Source organism: Salmo salar, chromosome 01, assembly GCF_965601325.2.
Source record: "Salmo salar chromosome 01, fSalSal1, whole genome shotgun sequence".
Lineage (NCBI taxonomy): Eukaryota > Metazoa > Chordata > Actinopteri > Salmoniformes > Salmonidae > Salmo > Salmo salar.
Genome location: NC_138291.1, coordinates 147,878,232 through 147,890,812, shown reverse-complemented (window position 1 = coordinate 147,890,812; position 12,581 = coordinate 147,878,232). Strand labels below are relative to the sequence as shown.

The 12,581-nt window shown below is 43.9% G+C and overlaps 1 protein-coding gene across 2 annotated transcripts; it reads right to left on the bottom strand.

The window, feature by feature from the left end:
• On the bottom strand, window positions 1-9,285 carry tmem230a (transmembrane protein 230a). 2 transcript variants are annotated; one of them, XM_014132195.3, is made up of 5 exons: window positions 9,084-9,282; window positions 8,804-8,827; window positions 4,973-5,087; window positions 4,684-4,806; window positions 1-490 (listed from the first exon to the last, which is right to left on the bottom strand). In XM_014132195.3, exons 3-5 carry the CDS (start codon window positions 5,072-5,074, stop codon window positions 350-352), a joined length of 366 nt encoding a protein of 121 aa, XP_013987670.1. In that variant the 5' UTR covers window positions 5,075-5,087; window positions 8,804-8,827; window positions 9,084-9,282; the 3' UTR covers window positions 1-349. The 2 variants fall into 2 exon arrangements, with proteins under 2 accessions (XP_013987670.1, XP_013987679.1); XM_014132204.3 differs by lacking the exon at window positions 8,804-8,827 and having other exon boundaries at window positions 9,084-9,285.
• Between the last annotated feature and the right edge of the window lie 3,296 nt (window positions 9,286-12,581).

Here is a 12,581-nt window from a genome sequence, read left to right as displayed (position 1 = left end):
TATTTGTATAAAGCCATGCATTTGGATTGTTTATTTTATTATTATCATAAATATGTGACGTAAACTTTTACAACCAATCACACATCTTTAGAGAGCATTACAAACAGTTAGTCATGACATAAATATATAACAGGCCTTGCATATCTTAAACTCTTGCATAATCTATAATACTCTATCAGTAATAAATACTGTTAAGTTTAAAGCCAAAGCCACAGTCGCATTGCACATGTGATATGCAATAAAACAAAGAGAGTAAAGTTAAGCCACTTGGTGATGCTGTTTCTCAGTCTGGGAGATACTCGAGGTAAATGAAACAGTCTCATGCAGCTAAGAGGAGCAAAAGGGTGGCTCAGTCGTCAAAGTCTGGAATGTCATCATAGGAGTATCCGCGGTAACCCTTGGAGGCGTAGTAGGCAATTCGTAAATGGTAGAATCCAGGAAGGAACACAAGGATCCCAATGATGAGGACTGGAACTGTACGGTCCGGGTGCTGAAAGATAATTGCCTATTTAGTCTATGTATCACAATCAGTGCCTGATTAACGAATTAGCCTGTGTTTCAGTATCTTTCACAGAGAGGCACGCACACACACAGATACAGGCACTCTATCCATCAAATTACAATTTGGCACATATGTATCACACAACACCACACTACAACCCTCTGACAAGGCAGGGCTGTAAGAGGAAGCACTATGTAGGCATACTGACCCCCACATGGCCAGTCAACACACACAGCATTTATTCTCCAAGTGATGTCACACTAGAGAGAGTGTGCTAGAAATGGACACTGATGACCACATACAGTACTACATGTTTCATCGCATGCAATGATGTAAATCGGTTTTAATTTAGTTTTTTTTTTTATGTTATGCGCACACACACTGTTGAGATGAAAACTCTTAAAATATCTGGAATTGAATGGTCACTGATCTACATGGGTGGGGAATGTGAAATGCACAGACACCCAGGAAAGGAGTACACTTCAAGCTCAATCAGCCAGGTGGTAGAGGAACCTAGGAGACCTGATACATTGATCCCCTTTAGGATGTTCCTGAAGAGGAAAGCGATGAATAACCTGCCATTGTCTTTTACAATTACATTATAGTATTGTACAGTGCATGACTTGGGATGGAAGTAGTGCAGGAGCTGTCTTTTTCCAAGTCGGTTCATTAGACTATGTCCACCAAAATTCACAAATGACATTATGCTATAGAGACCTGATTATTCACTGTTAATGGTTTATACACATTTTTCATGACTTTTAACAAAATTTTCATGACTATAGCCTACATGAGAAAGTAAGCATTTTGAATGGAAGGCTGCTGTGTGATCCCATGTAGACCAACCACCTCCTGCCGTTTTGCCCTTGATCAAGGCACTTAGCACCCCACATAGATCTGCACTGTTAGTCACACATTGTCAGCATGTGGTCAACCCTCCATCTGGAGATCTCCTGGGTGTGCAGGCTTTTCAACATTACAAACAAATACTTGTCTTCATAAAATGATTCCCTCATTCAACAAATCATGGATCAAATGGACAAGGTATGCTACTTCAAAGCAATGTATCCAACTATACATGTTTATGCACAGCAAGTTATTTGTTAATTAGGCTATTCTTAGAATATGTTTTACGTTGTCGTAATTACATGGTTACTGTGTAATAGAGGGGAATCCCAGCTTTTATTTAGGCTCTACAGTGCTGGTGAAAAGGCAACAATGAAATGAATGATTAGTTAGCTATAATTAAGTAGTGAGAACTGCTACAAGTTGTTTTGAATTGGTGATCTAGTTAGTCTGTCTGTCATTTTATATTTGCTGCTGAAATGTCGCGCTCTGTCTCCACGGGCAACAGCCCACTGGCAAACACGCAGCACCACAGACAGGCACTGAAGGGTCATTCTAATAAGGGCTCCCGAGTGGCGCAGCGGTCTAAGGCACTGCATTGCAGTACTAGAGGCGTCACTACAGACCCTGGTTCGATACCGGACTATATCACAACCAGCCGTGATCGGCAGTCCCATAGAGCAGCGCGCAATTGGCCCAGCGTCGTCTGGGTTAGGGGAGGGTGTGCCTGTCTGTGGTGCTGCGTGTTTGCCAGTGGGCTGTCATTGTAAATAAGACTTTGTTCTTAACTGACTTGCCTAGTTAAATAAAGGCTAAATTAAAAAATGTAATGGCTGATATGTCATTTTTTTATTGATTGATCATATTTAAGTGTGTTTTCATGAATTACATTAACAATTATGAAATTAATTTCCATTGCTTTTCATGACCTTACAAACCCTCATTTGACAACTTGGAACAGCGCATCATGCCATTCAGGCTGACACATTTTCAATCTGCGCAATCTCAAACAGCCTACTGTCAGTCACAGATTCACAGACTAGCGGCAAATAAACTTGAACAAAGCGGAATCAGGAAATTAATGCCCACTCTTCATTGCAATTCAATGAAGATCCTGCCTTCATTCCAATTTGATCAACCTTTTTTTGCCTCAGTGTGTGTGAATCTGGGCCAACGATAGATTACTTTGTTTTTATACACTGCGTGCACAATTATTAGGCAAATTGTATTCCTCGGGATTCATTTTATTGTTGAACAAACACAATGCTCTCAGTCAATCCAAAATGTTATTGAACCTCAAACCTGAATGTTTAACAAAGGAAAAGTGAGTTTTGTCTTTCTCAGGAAAATATATAAGTGTGCACAATTATTAGGCAACTATTAGTGTGTAGAATTATTAGGCACTAAATTACAAAAATAATTTCTCTCAACTCACTTGTTTATTCTCCATTTTTAGAGTAAGTGTAACAGATAAGTATCACAAAATGACAATTATAACATTTTTGGCCTTTCAAAAATATTCAGTGACCAATATAGCCACCCTTATTTTCAATAACTGCCATGAGCCTTCCATCCATGGAGTCTGTCAGTTTCTTGATCTGTTCACGATCAATTTTCACTGAAGCAGCAACCACAGCCTCCCAAATGCTGCTCAAAAAGGTGTATTGTCTTCCATCACTGTAAATCTCACGTTTGAGAAGGGCCCACAAGTTCTCAATAGGATTGAAGTCAGGTGAGGAAGGGGGCCAGGTCATTATTCAGGCATCTTTGAGGCCCTTGCTGGCTAGCCAAGCAGTGGAGTACTTGGATGCATGTGATGGAGCATTGTCCTGCATAAAGATCATGGCCTTCTAGAATGCTGAGGACTTCTTCCTGTACCACTGTTTGACGAAAGAATCTTCCAGAAACTGGCAGTAGGTTTGGGAGTTGAGTTTCAGTCCATCTTCAACCCGAAAAGGTCCAACTACCTCATCCTCAATGATAGCAGCCCATACCAGTACCCCTCCTTCACCTTGCTGGCACCTGACTCAAAGTGGTGCCCTGTGTCCATTACTGATCCAGCCACGGGCCCATCCATTTGGTCCATCAAGAGTCACTTTCATTTAATCTGTCCATAAAACCTTTGAAAAATCTGTCTTCAGGTATTTCTTTGCCCAATCTTGACGCTTCAACTTGTGAATCTAATTCAGTGGTGGTCTTGTTTCAGTCTTCTTGACCTTGGCCATGTCTCTGAGCACTTGACACCTTGTACTTCTGAACACTCCGGGTAGGTTGCAGTTCTGGAATACGGTGGCACTGGAGGATAATGGGTTCCTGGTAGTTTGATGTTTAATTCTTCTCAAGTCTTTTGCAGTTAATTTGCGCCTTTTCTTCCCCATGCGTTTTTTGCGCCCCCAGTTGACTATTCGCAACAAAACGTTTGAATGTCCGGTGGTCACACCTCAATAGATTAGCTATTTAAAGAGTGTCGCATCCGTCTGAAAGGCATTTTACATTTTTGGTTTTTCAGTCAGTTAAATCTCTTTTTTGGCCCATTTTACCTGAGGTAATGAGGCTGCCTAATAATTATGCACACCTTGATATAAGGTGTTATTCACTTTCGCCACACCCTCCCTCATTACACAAATACATATCACCTGAAAATGATTAAATCCAATAAGCATTCAAGTTTATATGGTTTGGAGTTCGAAAATGTGAATAGAAACAATGATAAGATCAGAATACTCACTTGCCTAATAATTGTGCACGCAGTGTAGAGGAGCTGGACAATTTCAAAGTCATCACATAATACTGTAGGTGATGTTGCTGCTGATTGTTTCTTTCAAGCCAGGATATCAGCCCACCAAAGGGCACCGTTGTTTTATGTAGTCAAGCTACTGCAATGACGTGGCCAAAAGTATGTGGACACCACTTCAAGTGAGTGGATTCGGCTAATTCAGCTATACCCTTTCCTGTTTCAGCATGACAATGCCCACATGGACAGCGAGGTCCATACAGAAACGGTTTGTCGAGATTGATGTGGAAGAACTTGACTGGCCTGCACAGAGCCCCAACCTAAACCCCATCGAACACCTTTGGGATGAATTGGAACACCGACTGCGAGCCAGGCCCAATCGCCCAACATCAGTGCCCGACCTCACTAATGCCCGTGGCTGAATGGAAGCAAGTCCCCGCAGCAATGTTCCAACATCTAGTGGAAAGCATTACCAGAAGAATGGAGGCTGTTATAGCAACAAAGGGGTGACCAACTCCATGATTTTGTAATGAGATGTTTGACGAGCAGGTGCCCACATACTTTTGGCTATGTAGTGTATGTATGTCTGTGAGCTACTCACCGAAACTTCTATAGATCCTGCAAGGAGAAGCGCACCGATTACAATCAGTAAGGAGCCAATCAGGAAGAGGAATGTAGCCAGGGCAATAGCCTTGTAGGGAACTTTGGGAGGGCTTTTCTTGAACTGTTTGGTATAAAAGGTAAAAAGATTGGATTCATAATAACCAAGACAACCACAGGTTACAATGATATGTGATATGACAGAGATTACCCAAAAAGGCTTAACTATAGGTGGTTGGGAGGTTAGAGAGATATGCATGTAATGCAACATCCGGTTGTCTGTGTCTCACCTGCAAGTCAATGTAGCCATCCTCATCGCCAGCTAGTCTTGAATACTTAACTTTGTTACTGGATACCCCACCACCAGCAACAGTGCTGCGTGCAGGCATCATTACAAGACAGGGGCTGTGTCAGGATGGAGAAGGCGACAACTTCAATGGCATTCAAATAACATGCAAACTCATATAGACCATATAACTTAGTGTCCAGAAAGCGATATATGCATAGCTAGTTATAACTTACATAAGTAGCTATAGCTAGCTAAGTACTGTACAGACAGAGTAACTAGCTAGTCGCTACAGGCACACAACTTGGAGGCTAGGCACTGCAGGTATATTCATTACACCAACTCTGTTGCAAAACATTTAGCATCAGAAACGGTTTATTACTCCAAACAGAAAACGTTTTGCAATGAAAACGAGTTTATTGGACAAATTCAGGTAGGTCCCTCCCCGTTTCAAATCAAATGTATTTGTCACATGCTTCGTAAAAAACTGGTGAGGACTAACAGTGAAATACTTAATTACGTGCTCTTCCCAACAATGCAGAGAGAAATAAAATAGAGAACTAATATAAAAGTAAAACACGTAATAATAAATAAACGAGTAACAATAACTTGGCTATATATGGGTACCAGTACCGAATCAATGTGCAGGGGTATGAGGTAATTGAGGTATACTGTACATATAACTAGGAATAAAATAACAGTAGCAGCAGCGTGTGATGACGAGTAAAAAAAAAAAATCCGTTCTGTTTGCTTCAGTTTGGTTCTTAAAATGGTAAACGGTTTCTGTTGCAAGACGTAATGAATACAACCCTGGGCCCGGATTTCCCGATAGCGATGGAATTTAGGCTCGCTTACGAGTGTTTTAACGATGCCCCAACACCACGCAAAGAGAACGTTCACTATAAGTGTCTTTGAGGCATGTGTCGATACTGATAGAGTCAAAAAAAATGCAACGCTGCTCTCGGATCAGCTTTCCCCATTTAAATCTTACGTGAACATTATAATTATTCCACAATGAAAGTTATCACCTATGGCTGCACATATTGAGGAGGCTATTCTAATTCTTACATTATAATAATGTACTAAATTAAGATTTGCCAAATTGTGCACGTTAGGCTACACATCATGAAATATATTGAGACAAATTACAGACAGTAAGTAGCCTACAAGTAGCTAAATATAAAAGCAATTGATTCAACATTAAATAAATTGCAATATGATTGAAATATGCCTATAAGTCTAATGTATTTATATTTTAATGCAGTCATCTGTTTTCATTTGAATCATCTTTTTATACGTCTTCGTTTGTATCAATTGCAAAAGACATTGTGAACTGTATTTGTAGTCAACTTTGTTCTGAAGTTATCGGTGGTCACAGAAAGGCGGAGAAACCATATGATTTTATGTTTAGTGGAGCTCTTCTGTGTATTAAGTGACGCGGGAGGGCAAAAATTGAAGGTTACGTATGTAACCACGGTTATGTGAGCTATATGGATCCCTCCAATATATTGATATTTACTCCCGTGTACACCGGTGTCACGGCTGGGGTCCACACCTATATATAGACCCCATGGCCGCGACACACGTTCTCGACATCATTTTTGAGGCGCCGTAGAGGATTGGAGTGATCCATATAGCTCACATAACCATGGTTACATATGTAACCTTTATGTAACCTTTGTTATGTTTGGTATACCCGTACCAGATTAGTCGACGCTAGAGGGACCTGGCCAGCCAGCGGCAAAGTCCCAGAGTGGGACTGAGCCGCAGGGGCTGTCAATGGGTGGGGGGGTCCCACCATAGTCCCCCGAAAGGGAGGCGATGCCCTGGACCGCTGAACCAACCGCAGAGGGAGGTGCCACATTTACCCGATAGTACCTAGTAAAGGTGCAAGAGGAAACCCAGCTGGCCACAACACAGATCTCAGCGAGGGGCACTCGTCTCAGTAGAGCCCAGGACGCAGTCACACCTCGTGTTGAATGTGCCACCACAGATCCCAGCACTGGCATGCCAGCCAGGCAGTACGCTGTTGTAACCGTGTCCACGATCCAGTGAGAGCCTCTGCTTTGATAGCCCAGCCCCCAGGACTCTCTCACCATAGCAGACAAAGAGCAATCTGTTGTTCTCACTTGTCCAGGAGTGAGGAGATCTCCAGCTGCAGGGTTTTCAGGGGGTCGGCCACCGTGGTGACATAAGGCCCCTGAAGGACGGGGGCCGGCACCGAAATTGGAGTTGGTACCCCTCGAGCATTGTGGACAACACCTAGGGGGACTCCACACCCTCATCCCACTTTGCCCTTTGAGACCGAGAGAAGCGGCCGAGGAAGGGTGTGTCAGGGGTCCTGCCTCTCCTCTGGTGCCCTGAGCGCCTAGGTCTCCCAGGCACGTCCCAATGGCAGTGTCGGTTAACACCATCACACCTGTCACAAAGGGAAGCCATAAGCTCAGCCAAACCAACAAGGCCATGAAGCAGGGGTCTGACGCCCTGGGAGAGCTTATGTCGTGACCCGCTTGGAGGAATAGGAACCCAGTGAGGGATAAATTACCCAGTACCTCTGCAAAAACCGGGGAAGACCCGTGTGGGAAAAACAGGCTGTTGCTTCACCGCACGCTGTGCCCATCCCCGCTTTCGGTCCTTAGCACGAGGCGATTGGGCGGGAGAGGGACCCCACCGTCGTTCAGGTGCAGGTGGGTGGCGACGGTCCGTCTGCCTTGGACCCAGGGCCTGAGGCGGCGGCATGAACCATCTCAGGGTCTCCCAGTCCCTACGAACCTTATCAGTCTGCTCTAGAATGTCATCAGTCCTGGGGTGATGGGGTGAGTGGCAAATGTGCTCTGGAGAGCAGCTGGCAGACGCGATTGGGCCAGCCAGAGATGGCGCTGGGAGGTAACCACCTGCACCGTTGCCCGTCCGTTGGCGCGGGCCACATCCCTCTGGAGCAGGGAAAGCAGGCAAGACACCTCCATCACTTCCTGGAGGAGCTCCTATGTGCCCTCTTGCAGCCAGAAAAACAGAGTCTGCAGGTAGTCCTGCAGCAGCATGGCCGCGTTGGTAAGGCAGCCAAGAGAGCTGAGGGCCATATGTGGCTTTCAAGTCCGCATCAAAGACTCTGGGGGGTCCCGCCTTCAGTCATGGGTTCCGCACTGGCAGAGGCCCAGCTCTCCTGCAAGACCTCGCAGAACTCAGCAGAGATGGGGACAGATGGAGAGTCATCGCCATCCACCAGTTGATGTCCAGTGCAGTGGTTACCCAAGTGAGTAGGCTCCTCATAGCCTCGAGCCACTGGGGGCGATGAAGCCCCGTTGGCGGCTTCAGATGGCCTGTCAGCCCCGCTCACGGTCAACAGTGCCAGCACCGTCCCCCAGGAACAGCCTATTACTGGTCAACAGGGAACATCGCCATCGAAGCTATCAACCTCCTGAGGCAGGGCATGCACCCTCCGTTCAAGGTGGTCCCAGCGGTCCGATTCATGCCCACATCCAGGACTGGCAACAGATGGGCTCTGCTTGCGGTGGCTCCGGCCATGCTTCCTGGGAGGGGTACTGGGCCCAGTAGAGGGACTAACAGCTCACTGCCGCACCACTCCTGATGGATGGAGCTCGTCCCCAGCCTGAGCCCGGCCAACCCAGTCGCGCATGGCCTCCAATTCTGCCAGGCTCATACCCAGGCAGTAAATACATGAGGTATGTGGATCCCCAGGGGGATGGCACCATCACACCGGTCACAAAGGGAAGCCATAAGCTCAGCCAAGCCAACAAGCCCACGAAGCAGGGGTCCGACACCCTGGGAGAGCGATGTCGTGACCCGCATGGAGGAATGATAAATTATTCAGTACCTCTGCAAACACAGGGGAAGACCTCTGTGGGAAAAACAGACAGACAGTCACGTTAGCTAGCTACATTCAACGGGGGTGTATTCATCACGGAAAGCGTTTATCAATTAATAACCAAACGGAAGCAAACGGAGCAAAACAGTTTGTTTCTATTCGACAAATTCAGGTAGGCCCCTCCCCGTTTCGTTTGCTTCCGTTTAAGAAACGTTTTATAACCGAATCGGCGGTATACACCCCTGATGAGCTGGCATAGCTTGTTAGCTAAATAAACATTACCTTTCACCTGTATTACTGCTGGACACAAAATAATAAGTGACATCAACGTAAAACTATTTTCCCCAATAAATGCTCATTTCGCGGTAGTGATAGACTTTTCAAATAGCTAGAGTGTTTTGTTCACTTGTTTTCTATCTACAGAACTTCATCAAGCCCTCTGTCTGCTTCCTTGTTTTCCCGTATTCGTGGCTGCGCGCGCAAGAATTGGTCACCAACATACAGCCTTCTATGGTTTCACAGACAATCTCGAGCGGCCATATTGGTAGGGGCACAGTAAATAGACACGCTACTCCTGGCTCCTCTTTATACAATTTGTGGTATAATAAGCAATATGGTAAACAAAACTGAATTACTTTTGTAATAACTTGGGTGACTAGCCCTACATGTTTTTTTCCTAACTCTAATATGTGATTATATGAATAAAACAAAATAAGTATTCACTCACTATCAGCTATCATTGTAGCGTGTTAAAATGGTAGCTGTTGTGAAAACCTCTACATGCATTGGTGATGTCCAAACCAATTAATTGGTTCGAAATGCTATACAGACACCTTAACTTTCCTGCCTGAGAAATGGAAATAAATCATTTTTGCACCTACAAAAACGTACAACACAGAAAATGACTTACAGGTGGATAATTAAATGTATGATAAGTAATCATGGCCCCTTATGTTAATTAAAATCAGACCTGGATATTTTGATTGACTAGGAGACAAACCAAATATAATAGCACAAATAGTTATATTTGGTTGTATTACTATATGGTTTATGAACCATCTCTGATAATAGCAAACTAAACTAAAACAATTCAAATGTTATTTATCACATGCAGCAAATACAACTGGCTTAGACTATACAGTGAAATGCTTGCTTACAAACCTTTCCAAACGATGCAGAGTTTAAAAAATAATAATACAAAAAGTCCAGGATCCAGTTGCAGAGGGAGGGGTTCAGTCCCAGGCTCCTAGCTTTGCCTGATGCTGTAGTACAGATGCTTCAATTCAATAACATTAGCAGTCAGCTCACATGTAGAGACGCAAGAAGCCATATTAGTGGCTACTAGTCTGCAAGTCCACTCTAATGAGATGCAGAATTCAATTAGAATCGACACAGTTTCTTTGAAACACTAACCTTGCTATTGTAGTTAAGAAAGAAAAAAACAATGCCAGTCAGTTGATGGATTTATGTGTGTTTGTGTCTTGCCAGTTCATACAATTTACTCCCTTTATAATATTCTTGTTTTTCTGATGGAATCAGTTTTAGTCTGTGGTGAGTGTTAGAAGAGGGGTACAATCGATTTCACAGCTAAGCTATTAGATGCCGTCATTTTGCTGCCCTGCATAGTGTGTGGGTGTACCGTAAGGCTGGTTCAGTACTAAGCTGGCTGCATGGAATTATGGTTGATTGAAGCTTTTTTTTTATGTTGATGTGTGTTGCAGACCATGGTTATTATAGTCTTGTGTTTATATATTTGTTTTTTATTTGAAATTCAGTTTAGTTTCTGTTAGTTTTCGGATAAACTTTACTCGTTTTTATTTACTTCAATTTTATAACAACATTTCTATATCGTTTTTAAAATATTACTTAGCTTTAGTTTCAGTTTTATTGTTAAGGACAGAAAGTAGCCTATGGGTGGGAGGCTAGGAGCCATGTACAATGCATTCGGAAAGTTTTCAAACCCCTTGATTTTTTCCACATTTTGTTACGTTAGAGCCTTATTATAAACTGTATGTATTAAATTGTTTTCTTCATTAATCTACACACAATATCCCATAATGACAAAACGAAAACATTTTTTTTTGACTGTTCTGCAACTGAAAAAAAAAAAATGGAAATACCTTATTTACATAAGTATTCAGATTCTTTGCTATTAGACTCGACATTGAGCTTAGGTGCATCCTGTTTCCATTGATCATCCTTGAGATGGTTCTACAACTTGATTGGAGTCCACCTGTGGTAAATTAAATTGATTAGACATGATTTGGAAAGGCACACACGTCTATATAAGGTCCCAAAGCTGACAGTGCATTTCAGAGCAAAAACCAAGCCGTAGGAATTGTCCGTAGAGCTCCGAGACAGGATTGTGTTGAGGCACAGATCTGGGGAAGGGTACCAAAAACTTTCTGCAGCATTGGTCCCCAAGAACACAGGGGCCTCCATCATTCTTAAATGGAAGAAGTTTGGAACCACCAATACTCTTCCTAGAGCTGGCTGCCCAGCCAAACTGAGCAATCGGGGGAGAAGGGCCTTGGTCAGGGAAATGACAAAGAACCTGATGGTCACTCAGACCGAGCTCCAGAGCTCCTCTGTGGAGATGGGAGAACCTTCCAGGAGGACAACCATCTTTGCAGCACTCCACCAATCAGGCCTTTATGGTAGAGTGGCCAGACGGAAGCCACTCTTCAGTAAAAGGCACATGACAGCCCAGTTAGAGTTTGCCAAAAGGCACCTAAAGACTCTCAGACCATGAGAAACAAGATTCTCTGGTCTGATGAAACCAAGATTGAATTATTTGACCTGAATGCCAAGCATCACGTCTGGAGGAAACCTGGCACAATCCCTACGGTGAAGCATGATGGTGGCAGCATCATGCTGTGGGGACGTTTTTCAGCGGCAGGGTCTAGGAGACTGGTCAGGATCGAGGGAAAGATGAACGGAGCAAAGTACATTGAGAACCTTAATTAAAACCTGCACTCAGGACCTCAGACTGGGGCAAAGGTTCACCTTCCAACAGGACAACGACCCTAAGGCCACAGCCAAGACAACGCAGGAGTGGCTTCGGAACAAGTCTCTTAATGTCCTTGAGTGGCCCAGCCAGAGCCCAGACTTGAACCCAAAGCGATGCTCCCCATCCAATCTGACAGAGCTTGAGAGGATCTGCAAAGAAGAATGGTAGAAACTCCCCAAATACAGGTGTGCCAAGCTTGTATTGTCATATCCAAGAAGACTTGGAGTTGTAATCGCTGCCTGTAAAACTAGTTTTTGCTTTGTTATTACGGGGTATTATGTGTAGATTTGATGAGGAAAAAATACAATTTAATCCATTTTAGAATAAGGCTGTAACATAACAAAATGTGGAAAAAGTCAAGAGGTCTGAATACTCTCCAAATCCACTGTATATGTTGTATAGTTTTTGGGGAATTCACTGCTTGCCACTGTGGGGCAGTAATGCATATGGTGATGGGTCAGGTAATAAGTTAGGTTAAGTTTAAAGGTACACCCAGCAAGATGACGTAGATGCACAAACAACAAGGAGAGTTGAAGTGCGAGGCTAAACTTCTCAGCTGTTTTGTTCCCGTAGCTACTACGTTGTGGTAGTGTGAAGCGCACCCTGTGCACATTCACAGATACTCTGTGTCACTGTGTGAGAGCAAAGTCTTGCATTGTGCTCCTCTCAAAAATGATGTGATCGAAGGTCATGAAGTTTTGACTGCAGTCGACTGCAAGTTTTTGCAGTGGGCCTTTACCAAATTCATCCTGCAGCCATCGCCTGTATTGTAGGATG

Bases quoted from the DNA above. Each gene is read 5' to 3' on its own strand.
- tmem230a (XM_014132204.3), bottom strand. From the start codon at position 5,074: ATGATGCCTGCACGCAGCACTGTTGCTGGTGGTGGGGTATCCAGTAAC. The intron at 4,807-4,972 runs GTGAGACACAGA...TATACCAAACAG, and splicing joins ATGGCTACATTGACTTGCAG to TTCAAGAAAAGCCCTCCCAA. The intron at 491-4,683 runs GTGAGTAGCTCA...ATTATCTTTCAG, and splicing joins CAGGATCTATAGAAGTTTCG to CACCCGGACCGTACAGTTCC.